General features: G+C 46.1%; 1 protein-coding gene across 4 annotated transcripts in view; it reads right to left on the reverse strand.

The window, feature by feature from the left end:
- Positions 1 to 23195, reverse strand: part of grid2 (glutamate receptor, ionotropic, delta 2) — a 393648-nt gene that overhangs the window by 127901 nt on the left and 242552 nt on the right. For all 4 annotated transcript variants that reach the window (XM_076014679.1, XM_076014682.1, XM_076014681.1 and 1 more), the window contains 3 exons: positions 11668 to 11721; positions 3878 to 4051; positions 771 to 932 (listed from right to left, as the gene is read on the reverse strand). In XM_076014679.1, the coding sequence (XP_075870794.1) occupies positions 771 to 932; positions 3878 to 4051; positions 11668 to 11721 (390 nt within the window). The remainder of the gene's footprint in view (positions 1 to 770; positions 933 to 3877; positions 4052 to 11667; positions 11722 to 23195) is intronic.

Genomic DNA, 23195 nt, shown 5'->3' on the forward strand with positions numbered 1-23195 from the left:
CCTCGTTAAAAGACGCACGCGAGATGCGATTAAAGTAGCAAAGGGAAAGTCAGTATCTGCATCCTGCTGAAATATGGGTCGTCTTCCAGCTGAGCCATGAAAACAGCGGGAAGACACCGTGGAAAATGTCCATTCTGCTGTACGTGGAAGGCGTGCTGGGACTGAGTCACATTTTAATTAAAAGAATGGCAATTTGAAAGGCAATCCATCAGTATCAGATTAATTTGATACATAAAGAAAATCTGTCATAAATTAACAACTGGGCACTTTTCTCCCAGAGCGTGTGGCAAACTGACGGCCGCTGCACGGCGAACAATGACCACCAGTTATAAGGAATCAGAAGAAAAAGAAATAATCCCAAAATATCTAACATTGGAAAAAAAAATAGTGTTTGAATGAGGAAGGAAATTGAATGCAAGTTTCGACGAAAGCAAATTCATAACTTGTGTTTGATGATATTTGTCTTGGCCGTGGACTTGAAAAGGAGTTGACGTGGGTTCGTTAACCGGAAGATATTGAAAGAACGGAAGTACGAACCTATAATATGAAGGCATTCATCTGTGCAATACTGATCATTTGTAAAACGAAAAAAAATAAATAAAATAATTGCAGCTATTTTGCTGTGTAAAGGAGTGATTGGATTTACACAGCTGTCCTCCTGAGGGCAACAGGAGCTGATGTGGTCCTCAGTCGGAATGACTTTCAACAATAACCGCGAGCTTCGTCATTTCAAATGAACATTTTAGTTTTTTCCAAAATGAGTTCCGCACCTTTTTGACAGTGTCCAGCATGCTCTTGCCGCCCTGCCACGGCTTGGAGTTCTTCCTGATGCAGCTCAGGCTGGCCATGCTGTGCCACTTCCTGTCCTCCAGCTTCCTGTGGAAGGTGTTGGCCAGCAGCAACACCGTGTCGTAAATGTAGCGGTTGGTGATCTGGAATGATGAGGGGGGGGGGAAGAGAAGAAAGAAGTTAAAAGGTGACGTCACCTAGGCTCCACCCCCACCTCCAGTTCCCCACTGCAGCGACGAGAGATTATCACAGAAATAAAGGAGCTATCTGGGAGATAAGAAGATCAGGCTGAGCGCGTAGGCAACCGGTTCTCTGCACCCACAACACGCTGCTTTTTCTTTCCTTTTTTTTCCTTTTCAATTTGCATATTTGCTGATGTGCCTCTGCATCTACATGCGCAGGCGCGCACGCGCCACGTGCAGATAGAGGATAAGCTTTTGAGGATGACATTAATTAAAATATATTGACAGGACCTTGGCACCGGCACCACGGGGGGAGATAAAGAGGGGCTGGAAAGATAAGAAAAGGAGTTAATTCAGTTTGTGATCGATCGCTGCGTGATTTACAGAGGCTTTGGCCTCGGCGGTAATGAGAGTATAATAAATAGATCGAGTCCATGACGATTCGGTGGCGTGGCGCTCCAGCGAGCACGCGCACACACAAACACGACGCAGGACCTGCTACCATTTAAGAGATTTCTCGGTAACCCGAGTGTGAAACCAGAGAAGAAGAACTCTGGTGTACATTCATCAGCACTAATTAGGCCTGCTTGCTCCGAGTTGATAATTTAATGATCTGCAAAAAGGTCACAACTTTCAACATTTTTATATATTTCCCCGACGCCCTTAATTCCACTGTTGGCCTCTCTCACCCAGTCTGCACTCTTTTTTTATTTATTTTAACCCCTCAGAAAATTAAAGTAAAAATCTACTGCTCTATAGGGAGCCTGAATGATCTGTGGGCTCTGCAGTGTGTGTGTGTGTGTGTGTGCGTGTTCATGTGGTCGGCCTGGAGAGTTGATATGCTTCAGTGCAGTGTGAAATTGGGCTTCTGGGCCACTTTTCTGCCGAGCGCCGAGCTGATCTGCTTCCTGTGTCTCTGTCTCGCTCGCCCCTCGTTCTCTCGCCCAACCGCTCCGACCACTCGCTAACCTTCGCCCGACGTGTGCGTATTTTTACGTTTGCGGGCCAAACGGTTTTCACCTCCGCTCTTTTACACACACACACACACACAGACAGACAGACAGACAGACACACACACACACACACACACACACACACACACACACACACACACACACACACACACACACACACACTTTGTCCTTCAGTGGGGGAGTGACTCGTGCACTGGCCCTCCACCGTTGAATGAACACGTACGTGGCAATGAACCCCGGCGCAACAAATAAGGAACAGGCTGATAATGGCTTTTTCACACTTGAGGAGCACTTGATTCATACTTGCACATGCACGGCGTGGTGCATTTACTTCCATTACTCTGAGCCGCCAGGCCTCCCACGAATTAGCAGCGTCTTTGTCGACCAAACGCTGTGCGGCGAGGCAATTTAACTTTGGGATAATGAACGAAAATCCATTTAGTTGCTGCTGTTGTTGTGATTTTCTTCTTCTTCTTCTGAAATTTCAAATGCTCTTTCTCGTTTCGTTATCGCGCTTTATTTAAAAACGCCATAAACATGTAACGCTTCCATTCACTGATTAAAGAGAGCAGAGGCCTGAAGGGGGAAGCGCCTCCGAAAGGAGAGACATCCAAATCAACATTAAGGCCATGTTCCTGTTTTCAATGTATTTCCAACTATCATCAAATGTGTCCCCCAGGGTCTTATGCTTCCACATAAATCAACAGCACATTAATTCAATTTCATACTTTCCCCCCCCCCTCCTCCTTTTCTGTCTTGACACGTAAATAACGGCGCTGCTCCCTTCCTTTGTGCTCTGTTTGATGGAGGCCTGATGACTCACACGCACACGGGGGGAAAAAAGGGATAGTAATTGCATACATATCGCCATCCAAGAGGGACGAATGAAAGAGGACAGGTAATAAGCAGTTTAAATGCAGGGGCAGAAAAAAACAGAAAAAAAACGAAGACAGACACACACAAAGCTGTCTCTGTGATTTTTGTGACCATGCGGTAAAACAAACATAAATGGGAATTTCATTCAACCTTTTCCAATGATTAATGGAGCAGGTAAAATGAAAATAAACTGCCAGATGAATGTGTGACAGTGTGAACAGAGTGGCAGGCTGGTGCTCAAACACACCTATATGTCTGTTTTTTTTTTTAGATTTTTATTCTGGGCGTCTGCAACATTGATGAAATGAACTGTGTCGTGATCACTGTGGCGCTGAACGATGCAGCCATCGGCCACAGTCGCGGGGGACCACTTCAAGGTTTAAAGGACAATCCTTAATAGTGATCAGATGGCGCCCCTCCCCATCTAAACCGGGAAGCATTATTGTTGTTATTTCTGATCAGCTGCGCCGTTCATAAAGCTCCCAGGGGACAAACTGACACTCGGCGGTAGGACATCAGCCGCTGAGGATGGAAGTGATTTGAATGTCACTTTTGTGTGTGAATTAGGGATGTGGGTGGGTGGGTGACACTTCCTGGGCGGTGGGGTGCACAGCAACAGCAAGACTCCAACCCACACTCAGACTCAGTTTCTGTGTGGCACGCTGCGTGCACGTTCTCCCTGTGTCTGTGTGCCAGAATGGACAGATGGCTGGATGATACCTGACCTGGCGAGGTGGGGATGAGTGCGCTCCGTGCAAAGAGCAGCAGAGAACGTAACGATTTACTCATTTGCTGAGTGACGGCTCTGGAGCAACAGCTGCTTGTTTAGGTATCGGTTGGAGAAACGTGAGTCGATGTGAGTGGGATCGATTCGAGTGTTTGAAAGCAAAGCAAAGACCACATATAATGCCTGTCTGCATTGTCTCTGAGGAATTCCAGGTGATGAGTGATTAGAAAACTGAGGAGGTCACTGAGAAGTTTCTTCCGAGAGGGAATTCCCTCAGCAGAACACGTTGAACTGGTTGCCCGGGCCGCCACTCTTCACGCCGGGCTCACCTCCAACTGCTGAGCCTTGGCATTTTTCGGGTCGCAGAGGGACGTGTTGATGCGGTGGTTGTGTTTGACGCAGCGCTGCGTCGTGTTCTGCGGCATCGGGAACGTCTGGCGCACCAGCGTGAGCCGGCCGATGGACTTCATGACCAGCTCCTGCAGGTCGTAGTCCGAGATCTCCTGCAGGGAGAAGAGAGAAGGATGGAAATCCGTCAGTTGTTGCTGTCGGACCTGGTACCTTGAAAGTGCTTCATGAAACAGCCCAGCAAATTCTTAACGTTTGCCTTTTTGCGCTCTCTATTTTTCTCCTCGTCCAGGCTTTCCACTGAAAAACGTCCACCAAACGTCCTCAGAACAACATGCTCATCAGATGCTAAATGCACTGCACTTACAATTCCCTTTCCAGCACCTTCACGGTGCCCCAAAGCGCCTGACAATGTCCTCTCATTCACCCATTCACACACACACTCATGCTGGCTGCTGCCATGCAAGGCGCTGCCAGCCCCATTGGAAGCAATGTAGGGTTCAGTGTCTTGCCCAAGGACACTTCAAGCATGTGGACGGCTGGAGCCCGGGATTTGAACCGCCAACCCTTCAATCATCAATTCGCGACCCGCTCCACCAACTGAGCCGCAGCTGCCTCGGACGTGAGAGGATCAGCGTTAACAGACGGAGGGAGTAGGGGAGTCCAAAACTGCCATTGTGTGTGTGTGTGTGTGTGTGTGTGTGTGTGTGTGTGTGTGTGTGTGTGTGTGTGTGTGTGTGTTTGGGCCGTACTCTGTGCGTCCTTGCAAAACCTTGGGGAGGAATCACTGCTAATTTTAGCCCGCGGACGCCGTCACCCTCCCCTCGCTGCATCCGTGGATCTCCATCCATCCTCTTTTTTTTTTTTTTTGCTAGAGCGGCGTGACGAGATGAGAGCCGACGTTTGTCGTCCCCGGTGGAGGCACCGCTGCCACCAACCGAGACATCCTTTTGCTTTCCTTCCATGACCGACCCAACCGCAACTGCGTCAGTGGGTGTGTGTGTGTGTGTGTGTGTGTGTGTGTCACGCGCCGCAGGTTTGTGTGTAAAAATGATGTTTCTTGTGTGATGGTATTTTTATTTGGTTAATTTAAGCGCTTGAATCACCTTTCTGTGATCTGGCTGGACCTGCAGCAGCAGTCGATGTGATGGATGCAGAATAATGCACATGCATAAACGAACCATCACACACACACACACACACACACAGCTAGCATTAGTGACAGGTAGCATTACGGTTACCACTGGCTCATTGACTCGTCTCAATAGCTGATACTTTGGTGTAATTAGGATTCATTTAAACCTGCGAGACCTCACGGGACGTGATCAATGATGATTACCGCTGGTGTTATACGGGCTTCATTGCCATAGCTGTACTCATCTGCCTTAATTAGGCTGATGCATTGCCTCAGCTCTATATGCGCAAATAGGTATTTCCCTCCCGAGTCGAATCGCCGCCGTTATGCATTTTTAAATGAGCGTTGGTCGGCTTGGAAATCAAATGGCGCACGCTGACATTTAGTGTCTGGTTAAGCTCACGCAACCCCCCCCCCCCCCCCCCACACGCCCCCACCCCGCCGACTCCCCCCAAGCCCCGCCACCCTGCTGTCAAATCTGTTTAGTTTTCCGTTTCCTCTCTTGAATCCTTATCCCTGTTGCCCTGTTCGTTCTCTCCTGGAAGGATGCAACGCAGGAGACGAGCGGAAGCTCAGACATAATGAGGAACCGCGTTTCGACAGACGCACCGTCCTCTGAATCATCACGACAGGGGTCGTCCTTCTCGGGTTACAGCGGCAGCTGATTGCAGCTGGACCTGCTGACGTTTTGCTTTAATGCCTGCAAAGGCTTCATTGTGACTGCAAATGCGCTGTGCTGTGGTCGCTGACAGGGAAAACGAAGAAGAGAAAAAAAAAGTCTGGAGTTGGCACCGCTGCGCAGCGCAGCGGTCTCGCTCTTCTGCTCTGAAAGCACTTCCACCAGCAAAACAACTTTGTTGTCTGTCTTTTCACTTGTCAAGCTCGTTGTGAAAGTGACATTTAATCAGATTCATTTACCTAAACCAAGGCAAAAACACTCTGCGCATACAAAGTAAAAGTAAAATTATGACAAATAGTGAAATGTGGCATTAGTTAATGGTGATCAATGACGACCAGTGTCCATATCCATCAAAGGGACACGTTGGTCTGAATTCCATGACATTATTTCACTCGATTTCCTCTTTCATGGCCTGGAATGAACTTCTGCTATCCTTGGAAGATTCATCATTTGGCCAGAATGCATCGGGCCGACAGTTCTGCAGTGAGCAGCTTTTTTGGTGACTAGTAGACTATGCACCATATGTATTATGTGAGATCACCAAAGATGGAAAGCTCCAGCTGACCTCTTGAGGATAACAACTGTTACCAACCTGTCACACTATAAGGAACACTTGCTGTTTCTCTTCCATTTCATCTCGTGTGCCCATAGAGAGCATTTGGAGAAGGTGGGTAAAAGATTTTACACTTAATCAATCACTTTGGTCACTGCAGCGCATTAGCATCGTTAGCTGTGTTTGGCCGCAAACGCTGACCAGTGGGAAGTAAAGCAAAAATAATTCAGGTTGACAAAGAAAAGTGTTTCCATGCTGTGTGCCGTTTCCTCTTCTCACAGGAAAATGCACTGCAAAAGAAATGCAATGCCTGTGTAGCAGCAAGCGCGGCTGTACAAATTGTAGCCGCTCCCTCTTTCTTGTCTCCCTCTGTGGTTTCTCAGTGGAGCCACTTCTCAACCCGCGGCCTCTTTTTATCCGCAGGGCAGGCTGATTGATTATGGAATCCACTTAAATTCTATGACCAAATGAAAACACTGTCCACTGGAGGTTGGCGGGATGGATGAGCTCCTTTTCAGGGTTGAAATCTGAGCGATCCAGCTGTCGGTGCAAGGTCAAAGACTTCACTTCTCACCTATAGAATGAATTAGAGTCATCCAATTACCCGCCGCAACATTTCTTTGGCCCCAGAAAGGAGGCGATACGATGGATGATCCTCTCCTCCGCCCGCAGGGAAAAGGGAGGGAGAGACCACCGGCACCTCGATACAAGCGCCTCCCAGAGATTTACTTTGATTGTAGTTCAAATGAGAACTCCAGTGGAAGGTCTTTTGGGAGGAGGCAAAACATGGGAACAAATAGATTCTTTAAAAAAAATAAAAATAAAAATCCCTGAAGGGAGGAGAATTTCAAAGCAATCCAAACAGATGTAGGACGGAAAAAAAATAAATAAAAAAAACAAACAAACAGAAAAGCCAAAAGTGATTTTTCAGAAGACTTGAAAAGAGGCATCAACGGGCAAAAAAACCCAGACTTGTGCTCAAAGAATCAAAGCCTGATTCCTCAAACACTGCAAGACAAATGGAGACCTATAGACAAACCAGAGCAAAGATGGACAGGATGAGTTCTCCTCATCAGTTTCCTGCCCCTGCCTCTCCCCTGACCTAACCACCTGTCTAGCAGGCTGGAAAGTGCAGGTTTCACCTGTGGCGGTGAGGTGCAAACACGGCCGCCCTTCTAGCACGTGCACACATCGACACACGCGGGTCACAAATGCTCTCTTTGCACAGAGTTCCAGCTGCGGAGTGGATATTTTCCACACCTTCTGGACAAACGACTCATTCATCATTTCTCCAGTGATCCCCTCTGGTCGCTCTCATGCTTGCAGGGGTCCCATTCAACAGAGCAAGGCACTAAAACAGATTCAAACGCTGACCATTCGAGTCACCACCTGCGCGATAATGGGGTCCGTCCAAATCCTCTCCACTCAAGAAGCCAACGTGCCATTATTTGGCCAAAGAGTCAACCTGAAATTGGGTTTAAGCTTCATAGCTCACAGCTGCAATGAATCACAAGTTGTTTACTCCACAAATCTTGAGGTTTTGGCTTGAGGCGCTGCTATTAGCGCTGACCAATCACCTTCCTTCCCAACTTTACTTTAAAAAACAAAACAAACTTTATTGATGCCAACTTGGGAAATGTGACCTTCACATTTGAGAGTTGGAACCCACAACCTCCAAAGCCTCAGGGTTAAGGTTAGGGTTCAGGCCGACTCTCGACCACAAGGCCACTGAGCTGGCGTGTAGATGAGATTTACAAGCAGGAGGACATCAAGCAACTACCAGTTTTTCCTTCTCCTTCACTTCTCTCTGTTTTTATCTGACCTTTCCTCCTTTGTCCTCCTTCAGCTGCACATCCCTCAGAGACCCCAAATCCCTCTTTTCTCCTCTCATCTGAAGATGAATGAAGGGGAAAAAAGGGCCGGTCTCGTTTATTTGTTGGCCTCACAACCTTCTTTTATTCACACACAGCAACCAAATCCCTTTTTTGTACCCACTCAAAGGTTCAAAGTTGCAGGGAGATTTAAAAAGAAGACTGTCTTGATTCATTGGCCCGAGTTGCCCTCAGCTACACTTTGTGTTGTACGACATTGTCTTCACTTTTTGAAACAGAACACCAGCAGGTTACATGACTTTCCAGAGTTAATTGGTTAGTTTGGAGACCTTTTCTCAAAATTTCAGGGACTAGTGAGTGACAGGAAGTCACAGCATGTCAAGAGTTGGTGTGGAGGCAGAGGCCTAATGCAGCAGAAGGCCAGTCTGCGTCTGCCTCTGTTAATGGGACCCGATTGCTCATTACGTAACATCAGAAGACGAAATCATCATAAGCTGCCTAAAGTCCAAACTCCCCCAAACACTTAGCTGTAATTAATTTGAATCAGTATGTTTCTTGGCTGGCAAATTCTGACATTTATGACTCATTTCAATGGTGTTTCACGAATCATATTAACTTAAGACGGACTTTGATATCAGTTTCACTTTGTTAACTGTAGGAGAATTTCCTGCAGCTGCTGATCTTCTTTCCTATTATCTTTAAATTCCACTTGAAATTACTTTTAAATGACCCTTTTTAAAATAAATGAAAAGAAATAGATTTTAATATGTATTAAAAAAAAGCCTCTTTTTTTTTAGCTTCTTTTTGTGATAAAAGGTTTTAGAAATCAATTTCAGTTCAATTAAACATATCTGTTTTACGATTAGATTTTCATGAAATGACATTGTTTTTTAGATTTTTGAATTGTCCATTCTTTTTTCAGCTTATGTAAAAAAAAACAAACAAAAAAACAAACAATGCATAAGGAGACCCTGTTCTGTCCCCTCGCTGCACTTCATCTTCCTCATTACCTCTCCTCATCCTCTCGTCCAGACGCGGAGAAGAGGGATGATCAATTATGAAGTGTGAACGTCCCCTCGATGGGGCCGTCCGACTGCGGGCTGCAGATAAACCAGGGTTGTGACAACCACACAGTGGTCCTTCATCCACAATAACCCGCAGGGAGGGGCGCACGCATGGGGACATTCATCCTCCAAAGACGCAGCGCCACAAGGCGTGGTGACACATGACAAAATATTTCTGCTCCTCGTTCATTTTACAGCGGGGCGCGCAGTGGCGCCCCCATAGTGGCCATGTTGAGCGGCGCAGCTGAACCCTGCCCGACTCGACTCGGCTTTCCGATCTGACTTGAAGCAGCGGAGAGAGGTCGTAATTACCCGGTATTTTCCACCACTCCTAATGCTCCCTGGCACTTTGCTCTGCGTTCTGGGACCTTGAACACGGCCGCAGTGCGACTGCCGTGCGTGCGTGTGCGTGTTGAGCCGCATGGAGCCTGTAACACTTTGTACCTGCTGCTCCGGAGGAATCACGGCGAGGCGTTCTGCCGCACGACTGGGTCACGTCGCTTTGAACGTCACCGAAGTGGGGCGAGTAGTTTTTCTCCTTCTGCATTGCGCTGACAAATTCCCCCCACTGGCTGTCTGACACTCGCCGCAGGGGCCGACGCGCTCTCGTGTTCCTAGCGTGAGGCCTTTGGGGCTGCGTCTCTCGCCCACTTACGTTCTCCCACAGTATTTCACGCCGTCGCGGTTTAGAGGTCCGGTGTGTAAAATCTGCCCTGATCTATTTGTAAAAACTTAATATCCTGCCTGTTAAAATATTAATAAGAGTGTATACTTTGAGTACAAAAAAAGTCATTTATAGATATGATTTATACATATACATGTGCTGTATATATGTGTATAGATAACTACACGTGTGTATGTAAATATATAAATACATACACACACACACACACACACACACACACACACACACACACACACACACACACAATGAAGAAGAGGGTGGACGAGGTACCCAGTTTTGAGCGCACAGGCCCCCGTAGCTCACTGGCAAGCTCGGGAGAGGGAGGGTGAGTAAAGGAGCGTTGCGATCTAAATTCTGACCACGAGATGGCAGAATTTTACACACGGCACCTTTAACCTGTCAGCTAAAATCCTGCGTGAACAAAACGTTGGCATTTTGGATGGAGACCCACGCTGCATCGAAGGCCCCGCAAGCCCTGCAAGCCCCGTCTGTGGCTAAAGTGAGATGACACAAGAAATGTTTTGTTTTTTTTTTCAAAAGTTAACACAATTCTCAGAGGTGTTTTTGTGGATTGCAACATGTTACTGCACTGCAGCATCTTTACCATATTGAAAAAGTGCCAACATTAAAGATGAAAATTAAATATCTGACAATGTCTGGCTGCCAATCCTGTTCACACATATATATATGTATGTATGTATATCGCCTCAACCCTCCCCCAGGATGAAGCCACTAATAGGAGGACTGAGCTTTGCTGCGATCCAAAACACTGTAAGCCTGGACTTAAAGAAAGATGGAGGGAAAATCAGCTGCAGACACCCCCCCCCCGCCCCTCTTTAAAATACAACAGAAGAAGTTTAACATTCTGGCAACAGTACTTTTATTTTTAAGCATTCTTTCAATGATCACTGTGTGGTCTTTGTGGACCCCCTGCTGTACTTCACTGTAATGCCGAAGGCAACCAAAACACAGCGCATTAGCTGGCTGTGCACGCACACGCACACACACACACACACACACACACACACGATTCTAGCTGATCCTCTTTTTTTACTGGGTCAGGAACTTTCTCATCAACCAACATCAAAGAAAAGCTACAAAAAAATAATATTACCTTGGTGCTGCGATGCTGATATGGTTATTACACCTAACGCTCAACCCAAAACAAATCTTCAAAGGTCACCTCTGTCCTCTGCTGAACACTTTTCTTACAAAGTCTGTCTTTTGCCAAATTCCCATTAGATGGTGAGCATATCTTTAAAGAAAACCTTTGCAAAAACAAAGAGAACGCATTTCAATTAAATGATGTCTAAAGTGTAGTTATGTCATAGGCCGGTGCTACATGGCGTTATTCTTGCAGCGCTGGCCATGAGGTACGCTGCTCTTAGCGTTCAATGTGCTTTATTTTCTTATAAAGCGCACAATGCGCAAAAGCTCAGATTCCAAAAAGACCAAAACCACCTCAAGCCAGCACACAAACTTCAACGCAAAGTTGTTTTTGGTGCTCCCCCAAAACTGTCTAATGCAATATTCTTTAAAATGTTGCAGTGAAAATGCTCTGTGGAAGTGCACTTAATGTAATCTTTTTTGTTTTTGTCGGTGGTGCACAGCAGACTTTTCTCACTCAGGTCAAACAACATGTTCTTAGTCATCACTTTGTGTGTTGTTGGGGACGAAATGACACCAAAGGAGGAGCGAAAAACTTTTGAGCATTGCATTCTGCTTCAGAGAACAGAGAGTTCTGGACCTGTGTGCCTGGTGAGGTCAAAATAAAGACACACAAACACACAGCGAGATGCGTGAATCATTTCCGTGGCACTCACCTCGTTAATCAGGATCCAGTGACAATCGAAGGCCACCAGGTTGGTCTCCACCACCTGCAACAGCACAGAGCACAACAATGAGGTTGGAGCTGAGTGCAATGTGACATTTAATATCATTGTGTGCGTGAGGATGACGAGTTCAGGAACAGAGACACAGAGGAATCATAATTGCTGTAATTCTGCCATCGCCTGTTTCCCAACCCCGGCCCTGTCTCATTTGCAAGCTCCTGAACCTTTCTTTTTTTTTTTGCATTTTCCTGCTCTCAAAGTTGCGACAAAGTCACCCAGATTTTTCAGCAAGTAAACTCCAGATATTTTGGGGAAGCGTAAAACCCAGTGTGGCGCTCTGACACGCGGACCTGAGTTTATTAAAGGCACTTAAAAAAAAATATAATAAACATTGCAAATATTTATGAAGATGACACACAGATGAAACAAAACAAAACAAAACAAAACAAAACCCTGAAAGCTTCCTCGCGCCCACGGTAACAAAAAACAGAGGCTTGGAATAGTAAAGCGTGCCGGTGAACAGAAAGAAGGAACAAAAAAAACAAAAAAAAACTTTGCCTTGAAATGTTAATGTGTCAGCTCCTAACCAGTGGCTACAATTGTTAGACACTGCAGCAGGGGACTTGTGGGAGGGGTGCTGCCTGGGGCATGACCGGCACACACTTAGCATCAGCCATTAGCTCTCACGCAGGTAGATCGCCCCCTACCTGCCCCTCCCCTTGCGGTCAATGAACTCTGTCCCAGTTTAGCAGCCGCCTCAGTCACTTTCTAGAAAGTACGAGAGTGACGTCTCCTCCCTCGGCCCGCCCCTCCTCTTATGGCTCCTCCGTTTCCAGATTTGACAGAAAAGGTGCGAGTGGGATACGTGTCTTTGAGGGACTCGACGGCGACACCTCTGGGGGAGGGACCGCCCACTCTTTCACACATCTAAAATTAAGAGTCGAATGAGTTTCATGCCGCGACATGTGGAATGAGACTAAATATATGGAACTGCACATGTAAGGGGGCGTTTGAAATGTGTAGCTCATAATTTGCCCACCGGTTGTCTTTCAGAAATAAACACTTACTGGAAAAACTTCAGCTGCACGCCTCCAAACAGTCTGCAACTGGGGAATTTATATAAGCCTTTGAAACGGACTATAGCTAGCCGGAATAATAAAACAACAACTAAGCAGCTAGCATTTTAAGTAACAAGCCAGTTTTCTTCGGCTTTATGCTCTGGCTTTTAGAAACACTTTGTTACAGAAACTCTGTACAGAACCAGAAGGTCGGGGAAATGCTGACCTCACTATCGCTTGCTAGCTTTTCCTTCTGTAAGGTAATAACTACACAAAGGTTTTGGCACAAAACAGCATTTGACTCGAAGGAGCCACAAATGTGCAGCCACCAAAGAGCTACTAGCAACCAAAGTATTGGGAACACAGAAATAAGAGATAATATGGGAAAAAAATAATAGCTAAAGTTAAAGTATGACACATATTATGTGTTGCAGTAAAAACTAAACAGCTGATAAGGTGTCAACTACGGCACGTGTCTGAGGGTCAATTGTGGATGAACAAAAACCGTTGATGCAATCGACCATGAGAAACCTTTTACAGAATGTTTGTGACTATTTGTGGATATATACATATACATATATATATATATATTCATATATATATATATATATATATTATTATTATTATTTTTTTTTTTTTTGAGGCATAAAGCTTCTTCAGATTTAATTGCATCAGGGCAAAAAGGCTCGAGGCTACAGCAAACACGAGAGTGTAGTATCTCTGCAGTTTTCCTACTTGAACCGCCTCTACCATTTCTATCGTTCGCCACTTTGGTATTCGCACACAAAAACCCATTTCAAGCCTTATCAGCCCGTCTGTGTGATTTACTTTTCAACAAGGAGCAGGGTTGAGGCCTGTTATCTTGGCCTTTGACTTTTCTTTGTCAGAAACACTTATTTCCAGCTCCTCTCCCTCTTTGCTCTCTCGGTCTCTTCCTCCCAGTCGCTGCCGACCCCTCAATTTCTCTTCTCTCGGGTTCGGGCCGACCTGCGACGCTTCTCATGCCGACTCTCCTTTTAATTGCAGGCTTCACACTTGGCGGCTGAGCTCGCTCCTGCTCCTTCGCCGCTCCCACCGACCTCTCCCTTGCCGCAGGCGCGCGGCGCAAAAATACGGCGGCGCTCGTATATCATTAGCTGTAATTGTCGAGGTGACCGCGTGTCATAAAACACTTTTTCGCTGTAAACAAAAGGCAACAGCTGGAGCGGGTGATGAAGTGTGGCTAATAGTGGTTTAATCTCCCACAGAGTCGCCATAAACCTCCATCATTACAATGCCGGCGGCCGCCGTAAAGACGCTCCTTCCACGGGCAACATTGTCCCGACACAGAAGAGGGGCGTTATCGGGCGCTAATGTGGTAACTTTTCTTCGTCTGTCAGCAACTTTGTCCGTCTTTGTTGGCTCTGATTCGCCTTTGCAGGAACTCAACGAGAATGATTAGAATACAGAAGCGCTCCATTTTTTTCCCCCTTTTGTTTTTCTACGATTTCACATTGCAAGCAAGCAATTGTTTTTCCACTCGTTCAGCCTCGTGTGAACTTCTCCAGACATTCTGTTAGCCAGTTTTAGCCCAGCTTCTTTCCTCCAGCGCTGCGTAGCTACTGATCACGCAAATGATTTTTTTTTAAACGAACCGAGACTATGGTTCAAAGTGGGTGTAAAGAACTACTTGTGTCAGGCCAAAAAATATAACTTAATAATTAATCACAGAGGAAAGTAAAGGAATGCAGTCAGTCAGTGGAGAATGACTGGTTGAATAATAACTTTTCCAGTAATACGAAATAATGCCAGCTCCTTAGTGGTACGAAAGGTCTGGTCAGTGATTGATTACCTCAACGGCTGCACTTCTTTAAATAGTGTTGTTGTCTAGACAGCTAAGTATAAAATGAGACAGAAGAGTCAAAACTTCATGAAAACCTCATCCCCTCAACGCCAACACACTCTCCAAGACACAAGAGTGGCGTTGCAGAATGCTACTTTCACAATACTCCCGAGGCATCTTTTCTCACTTTCTGGGAAACTCCGTCCAACCCTGCTTTTTCAGATGTTGACTTGCTCAAAATAAAGAAATAAATAAATAAATACTGGGAATTATCAGTCGACGGAGAGCACTGGGTGTTTTTCAATGCTTCGCTGCAAATTGTGAAAAGCAAAAGGACCGAGAGCGGTGGAGGGCAGACGGAGAGTTTATTTAAGGTGTTTTAATGTTTTCTACTCCTCTTCACTCCCGCCCCTCTTCCCTCCGCCGTCGTGCTCATTAAGGTTTTATATTCACATCGGACATTTGGTCAAAGTGCCTTTTTAACCGGGGGAGAGAGTGCTGGAGTGTGATGAAGCTCCGCCGCGGCTGCTTATGTAAAACAATGTCAATACGCTGACGCTGTTTGCCGACACGGACGTCTCGTTGGATGAAAGAGTTTTTTGTTTTTTTTGTTTGTTCCCCCCCCTCCCGCCCCCCCACCTCACCTCAACGTCTCCTCCTCTTCAGGCTTCCCTCTGGCAGCCGTCTGCACAGATGTTTCAATCTAATTAGTGAAAGGGCAGACTCCTAACACCGGACGTGACTCCTCTGGGCTGGAATCTGCTCGCTCCTCTCGCACACGCGGCAGCGACGACGACGACGACGACAACACAGCGCACGCAGCCTTGTTTGTGAGCACTTGTTCGCAAACACGACTCAGCCAACGACTTCATGCCATGTGCCAACATGACGGGATGCTGTCACCCCCGATTCTGCCTCGCCGTTGCTTTTCCAAACCTCGCTGACCAGCTCCGCCGACTTTCACTCCTGCTCTGTTCTTACTCGCCCCTGAGCCCCGAAGATCAAACGGCAGCAGCAGCAGCAGCGGCAGCGGCAGCAGCGGCAGCAGCGGCAGCAGCAGCAGCAGCAGCAGCAGCCCGGGATGAATCCCATCAGCATCAACAGCGGTGTATTCTCTCGCTGTACGCGCTCAGAAGGATGGTGTCGGGCTGCTCCGTGCGCCCTGGCCTCGTGCTTTTTTCAAGAGGTGGTCAAGATGCAGCCAAACATTTTGATCGTGTAACGGCATCCATCACGTCTGTCCCGCAGGAGCCCGAGAAGGAGGAAGAGATAATAATTGATTCTGGCAAATCGCTGCTGCTGCTGCTGCTGGCGTACGTGGCAAGTCAAGGTCCATTGCTCATATAATACTCGACTCCAGCGCAGACTAGATCCTGTTTTAAACCACTTTTGCTGTGTCCGTAGAGCAGTTTAACGCATTTATTTTCTTCTTCCCTCTTTTTTATATAAAAGTAGGGCAGAAAAATCGAACTGTCGCTGTGCGGGAACACTTTCTGTTTCTCAACCTTCTTTCCGATACATACGCGCACTGTACGGTTCCCACTTGGTTTTGCACACTCGTGAGAAGGCCGGCCATATTAATGCGAGAGCAAATCCCGCCTCGGTACACAGTGGGGGAGGCTTGAAGAGGGACAAGGGGGCGTTGCTATTGAATTAAGTGCTCGAAATTGAAAATTAGTTGTATAATTTCATTTCATGCACTATTTGTGATCAAATCAAGCAAAAAGCCTGCAGCCCAGCCTCCAAACCAGAAATATCCAGGCGTCACACCGAGGCTGTTAAAAGTGCAAGACGCCCAGTGCGGTGAAGAGCTGCCCTGTCCCCTCATATGTACGTACAGAGGCGGGGGAGGGGGAAAAGATGAATCTTTTTCCATATAGGAAAGATGGTTATCTGGGACGTTATTACACTAAAAAGATAACAGCTAACTCAAACCTATCCACTTTGCCTGCTGTGTGATTACTATAATTAAACTGCATGTCTATATGTGCACACACGCAGGAGGTGGAGGTAGCACTGGCTGGGTCTCGGCACGGGGGTGCGTGGGGGTGGGATTACTATGTTCATGTCAACCCTATAATTCCACCTGAATCCTGTCATGGGAAAGATTGACAAATAGCGTGTAGGTGGGCGGTTACAGCTAATAGTTCATTGGCCAAAATTAGTTCTCCTCACCTTTCACTCTTATGGCTGACTTCAATGTTCTGCACGGGTGAAAAGAAACTTTACTTTTGGGACTCACTCGAGGTCACATGATCGATCGCTCACTGAAAACAGTCGGGTTTTTGAGTCATTTTAGTCCGTGAGACAGTCCTCCAGATGCACCCACAACGGGTCTCGGGTTGGCTGTTGAGGACTTCTGATGACGTAGTCGTTGTTGTAGGGCGTGTCCCAATTGGTAGGGTGAAATCTCAGCCTCTATGCAAAAGGCCTTGGTTCCAGGGGAGCTTAAGGGCTAAAGGCCACTAGAAGGGGTGAGAATCAGGATTGGCCCTTAGTCTACTTCCTGTCCACATCCCACGGCACGGTGAAAAGTTTTACACTCTATCATCTATACCCCTGTTTAATCTCCCAGTCATGTCCCTCTATGTTTAACCATTAGGGTTGCGTGCTAACGGCTGCGTTTACTCCCTGAGAGATCATAACGGCGACGTGTCACAGATGCCATTTAGGCCTAATGTCACTCGTCTCAGTCATGCTCCTCCCACAGGGTGCATAATGCCTATATGACTGTGTGTGTGTGTGTGTGCGTGTCAAACGAAGCAGGAGGGCCGAACACCATGACAAACGTTTCTCTGTGGATTTCTCTGAGGTTGATGCCATTCAAATATGCACTGCAACCTCTGAGGCCTTTTTGTTTTGATCACCCGTCGTCAATAAAACGGCACCTTGACAAAACCCCAAAATGTTTATTGACTAAGTACTAAGCCATAAATATGATTAAAAAAAAAAAAAGTAGAACCATTTAAGGCAAGTGCTCGTTGCCGAGGAGTCTAATGAAAGTGTTCAGTGACTGAGTTGATAAAATGGCAGATGATTAATGAATCTATTAAAGCGTTCTGCAGATCTGCTGACAAAGGTTTAGACCCATAAAGGGATGATTAACTAGATAGAAGGGAACTCTGCTGGAGAAACTTGACTGTGTGAATGCCAAAATTAGAGCAATCATATACATACAGCACAGTCAAGTTACATAAACCGGGTGGTTTTGTGAGGTTTTACTTGTGGTGGGATTTCCTCAGGCAGCTGAGGGTAATGGAGGGTGATGTCAGCCGATGCACTGGACCACACTCGTGCACGAGTCGGGGGGGGGTGTCAAAGGCCCGTGCGACCTCTCTGAGCATCTAATTATTCCAAACCACATCTATTACTGTCCATCCAATTAGTCTCATAAGGCCGTGGTCGTGCATCAACGCCTCTGAAAAGGTCCATCATGGTTCTTTTTTCCATTCACGCTGCCAAGACTGGGGAGGAGAAATATATTCAGGGGTGCAGATGCTGTCTTTGTATGAATGAGGGCTGCTTTTCTTTTTTTCAAATTCTATTTTGTTTATTGCTCGAGAGCATTGGCTCTTTGCTCCGTCCCCTCTCTTCGTCTCGTGCCCAGGCGTCAACATGTCCAGAGAGCTGTCACCCTCAACAGAAGCGAACAGAAGCTCCACTTGACAAGGTCCTGCCCTCCTTGCCAGCACACCACGCACACCACCGGCATTATTGACCAATCATTCACACGCTAATGGAAACAAGGGAGGAAAATGGAGTCAGTGAGGTTTTTTTTCTTTCTTCTCCTTCTTCTTTTGGGGTTTTCAGCAGACGGTTTTGAGGTGGCTCTGGGTTTTTTCCTCTCGGCTGCTGCTGACATACTGCATCACGCTCGGACGACAGAAGTCTCTGATAGCGCACGTTGTGATGGCAAAAGGGCAACGGGGCCAACATGCAAGGCATCTATCATCTTCAACTTCAGAGTGTGTGTGTGCCGGAGAGGGAGAGAGAGAGAGAGAGAGAGAGAGAGAGAGAGGGAGAGCGTGTGGGACTTGACCAGTGTGCTCGCTGCTGTCAGCCTTTCAGTTTATTGATCAGACCACAGGTCTGAGCAGAGCCAAACCCTTGGAGGGAATATCTAAACGCATGTGTGCACACTCACACGCAGCGTACAGGCACAGCAGCAGCGGGCAAATATGACGATATGCAAGCTGACATTCAGATATGAACGGATCAATGGCTGAGACAAATAGAATAAGTGGTCTGGATCGATCTTAAACATACAGCTGTGGGCTTGTGTTTGTGTTTATGTTTTTCTGTGCGCTTTAATCGATTTATTTGCAGCATTTTTTTCTTTTTCATTTTGTCCTCCCGCATCTCGATATGTATAATGAACGTCAATGATGCGTATTAAACATCATCAGTCTCCAAGAACTTTGCAGATCAGATCGCCGCGGTACCACATAGAATTAGAAATTGTACAGTGCTGCTGAAAATGTAGAATTTTAATGCAAATCCGGTTGAATTTAAAAGAACAAACAAATACACCTGGAAACAGTGTCAGAGCCACACAGGTTTAAGCTCAGTTGTCCTTTTCTTATCATTTACAGTCCACTTCCTGTTAACTAAACTGTCACAGGATCTCAATACCACTGTGAAAGAGTTGACAGGCACCATTACTCACTATCACTGCAGCTTACATGTGTGAGGTAAACAATTGTGTTTGGACTTGGACTTGCATGAGTCATTGTTAGAGATGTTTGGCACAAAGTCAGACAAGGAAAAGCTGCATTAAGCCAAATGGGCCAAATGAAGACAAGTTGAGTCGGTCGGCCCGGTGGCCGAACTCAGGCCAGTTAGCAAATTAAAATGTCAGAATCCACAGCGGCTGATATTGCTCTTGGCACGGTCATGTGACAGGATGTGGAGGCTGGCTGCAAGGGTTTGCGCGTGAGAGGAAAGGAGCGAAACAACACAAACGTGTTGCAAAAAGCCTGGAAGATGAAACGAAATGTTGATGCGTTTGCTTGGATGTCTTTGAGGGCGGAGAACAAAGCACATGTGTGACTGCACGCGCACGTGTAGCCGCGAGGGAGCCCGTGGTCTTCTGGGCGATCTCTGATTTTACAGGTTGACTGCTCTATGACCCGATAAAAAATGATTCCCAGCCCCGTCATCCGTCTGCTGTCAGTTCAGCTGTCCGTCTAAGCTTCCTTGCCCCCCGTCCTCCCGGTTGGACTTTATGAAGCACAAAACAACCCAGGGTCAACTGCTCATGACACCAGAGATAAGTTTATCTTCACGCATGCCAGTCATTCACACAGAAACACGCTGACCAGCCGCAACGGTAACTAAACTCGGCCCACTCTGACCGCAGGAAAAACTGCTGTCGTTGCCGATCCCTCGAGCCACAAATATGTCAGATTATTGGAAACCCATTGGTTCGGCTTTATGGATTTTCCCTAAAACAAGGTGCCTGAAGGTAGGCCACAAGCTATATGCTGAGTAATGCCACAATCCTGGTTTTCATTTTCATGTAAACTCCATCTTTTGGGAAGTGGCACAAAGAAAAGTGAGCGGAGACAATACATTACCTTAGTTTTTATCTGCAGGCGCGAGTGTACACAATGAATCACAGCAAGGGCGTCATGAAATGAGGAAGAAGTCGAGGTGGCTCACTGGTCGCCCTGGCAACGTACATGTATAATTTTGCCTCCTCACTGGTCAACGTGGCCTTTCAATGCTTATTTGTAGGTGAATGAGCTTCTTTCGTGGTTGCCTGAAGGCATTTGACCTTTAATCCAAAATGCTTTCATTAAAGCGGCCAGTTTAAGGTCATTTACAACCTGCAGGTGGAGAGAGCTCATGGCTGCCTTGGAAGTGGCCACTTGAAGGTCTCTCCACCAGGCCACTTAACCCTCATTAGGTGCGTTTACATGATGTGTAAATCATTGGACTAAATGCCAATCTGATTAAAGTCACGTCATGTAAGACTCCATTCCGATGAAATTGGCCCAATCCCATTGAAATTCCGATAGGATTGGTGGAGGAGGTGGTGGTGTGACTCTGTTTCTGCAGGTACGTCTACGTAACGATTCTTCTACTTTGCAGATGAGAACTCCCTGAGCGTCTCTTCCTGATATTTTCCACAAAAAAGGATGTATCTTTTAAAAAACAACGGTATTTTAAATACTCTGCACGATTCAGGTATTGCTATATGTGCAAACACGATCATGTCAAATGATGTCACATGATATTATGGGCTACTTTGAAGTGCCCAGCATTTTTGGAATCCACAAGCAATCCAATGGCTTTTTTTCAGTGTTCATGTAAACGGGACTGAGGAGCCTGTGAAATGATTTAGCTTTAATAACTGCAAAGTGGACGCCACTGAATGACATCTGTCATGCGGTAGGCCAACGCCGGAGCACATGACGGAGGAAAATAGTGCAGCCGTCCCATAAAAAGCTAATGTTTGAGCAGGAAATGAATGCAATAACCAGCGATATGAGCGAAGGAAACCAGCTGTCATGGCCTTCAATTATACATTACACACATTCAATTACACGTGCCTCCCGGGGTCGGAACATATGCTGAAGCCACGGGCCTCAGCAGTGACCCCGACACTGCACTCATTCTTGCAGGTAACGGGCGACAGCTCAGATTGGCGTATGATAATTCAAAGTGATGACGTGTTTCATTTTCACATGAAAATAGCACAGGGACTTGAAGTGTGTTTCATTTAACCTGCATTAATTACAAAACACAAACATGAGATGTGTTCTTTGAAAAATGTATTTATTTTTATTTTTTTGGTCAATTTCAAACTGTGTTAGAATTGGTGCACCGCAGACACTGAGGTGTCATTACGGTTAAGCAGTGGCCACGCAGACAGCAGCTATAAAAATGACATCTCACTCTGCCCCACTTTTTAATTGACGGGCCTCAGTCAAACTACGCCAGGTGGCCCCCGGATAACAAACCATCTGATGAGAGTGGTTGGTGAGGAAGGACGCCTTCACTTCATTTCAAGCAGAAACGCACAAAGGAAGCAAAGTCAAACCTCCTGCTGGTGGATTTTAATGGCAATACATCCACGACAATAAAACAGCTGTAAATTCTGATGTATTATTGATGCTGTCACACAACCTTTTGTTGACATGTTTTCAAATATCAATCGGTGTCCTGTCCTTTTATGTTATTTTACTGTCCGTGTTGTTCTTTGAAGATTTCATTGAATCCATTGCATGACAATGAAGGTTCTCAGTCCAGCCATGTCATCGTAGTCTTGAGGGCTACATGCTTGTGCATGAGCAGCTGTCCCAGAGCCCGAATACACCACTCAAGCCAAGGACCCAGTGCTTGAGGACTGCTGTGCAAAGACAAACTTGACCCTTGGGTGCTGGGTCACGGGACCGATGACCTAGTCGGAGCCACAGCGATAGCGTCGCCTCGACCCAAAGCGAGGGTAAGGCATGTCAAGAATCAGGAAGAAGACCGAGAACTTATGTTTATCTACATGTGAGGCATTGCGTTACATAACATTACAGATAAAGGTTTGAGCCTTTTAAATACAAAGAGAAACCAAGACTGCCAGCTTCTCTCCAAGTGGTCCGGCTTCTTCCCACGGTCCGAAAACACGCATGTGAGGCCAATTGGCAATTCTAAATTGAACGTAGGTGTGAGTGCGAGTGTGAATGGCCGCTTCTCATAATAAAACCAAAGCCAAAAAAGTTAAATAACAACTGGTGTTTTCAATATCTGTTTTAACAAAATCGGGAGTCAGAAACATGATTTGTTAATCGTTTTTTGTTTGTTCGTCGAAACATATTGAATCAATCATCAATCAATCGTTGTTTCCTTTTCTTGGCTTTGGTTTAATTTGAAAAAATAAAAGAAGAAACAAACAAACCAAAAAATCGACGGATTTAGCACCCCGCAACACAGAAAATAGATGGATGGATTATGGTTATCTTTAGAAAGATAGTCCAGAACAATGTCTGGCAGCCTTGTCAGACTCGCACCAAATGACAGCCATTTAATCGACTGTTTGTCTGAATGTCGCTTCAAAGAAATATGTCATCAGTAGTTTTACTTAATCTATTCCAAGAGAGGAGTGAATATGCACTCGTCATGGACAGCAAATGGTTGTCCTGATGAATAAGACACATTTAGAGAGAAATATGTATGTATATATATATATATATATATACATATATATATATATGGCCTTATGCAAACCAGAGTCACTGCCACTGTGTCCTAAAATCAAAGGCAAGCAGAGATAGTAGAGACTGACCCTGGGGACAGATCCTATATTCTGCCCTCTCAATTATCAGATCATTATTTTTCTTCTATTTCCTGCTGGGCCTTTTTGAAGCGGGACTACTTAACCCTGAGTCTGACCCTATTAGAGGGATGAAAGAGGCAGAGATATCGTGACAACCTGCAAGTGGGCAAAACAGGAGCTCCTTCGTCGGACCTGTTTGTTGGTGCATCTGGGAGAAGAGGGGGAGATTTTTGGAGGGTAGAAGATTAATCGACGGCTTGATCAAAGCTCTATAAAAGTGTCCCCAGAGAACATGGCTACAAATTACAAAAATAAATGATAAATAAATAAATATATAAATACAAGTGGAGATGAGAAACGGCTTTGA

This window comes from Nelusetta ayraudi, unplaced genomic scaffold (assembly GCF_046127955.1).
Source record: "Nelusetta ayraudi isolate G7.1 ecotype Tasmania unplaced genomic scaffold, CSIRO-AGI_Nayr_v1 ptg000170l, whole genome shotgun sequence".
NCBI classification, from domain to species: Eukaryota; Metazoa; Chordata; class Actinopteri; order Tetraodontiformes; family Monacanthidae; genus Nelusetta; species Nelusetta ayraudi.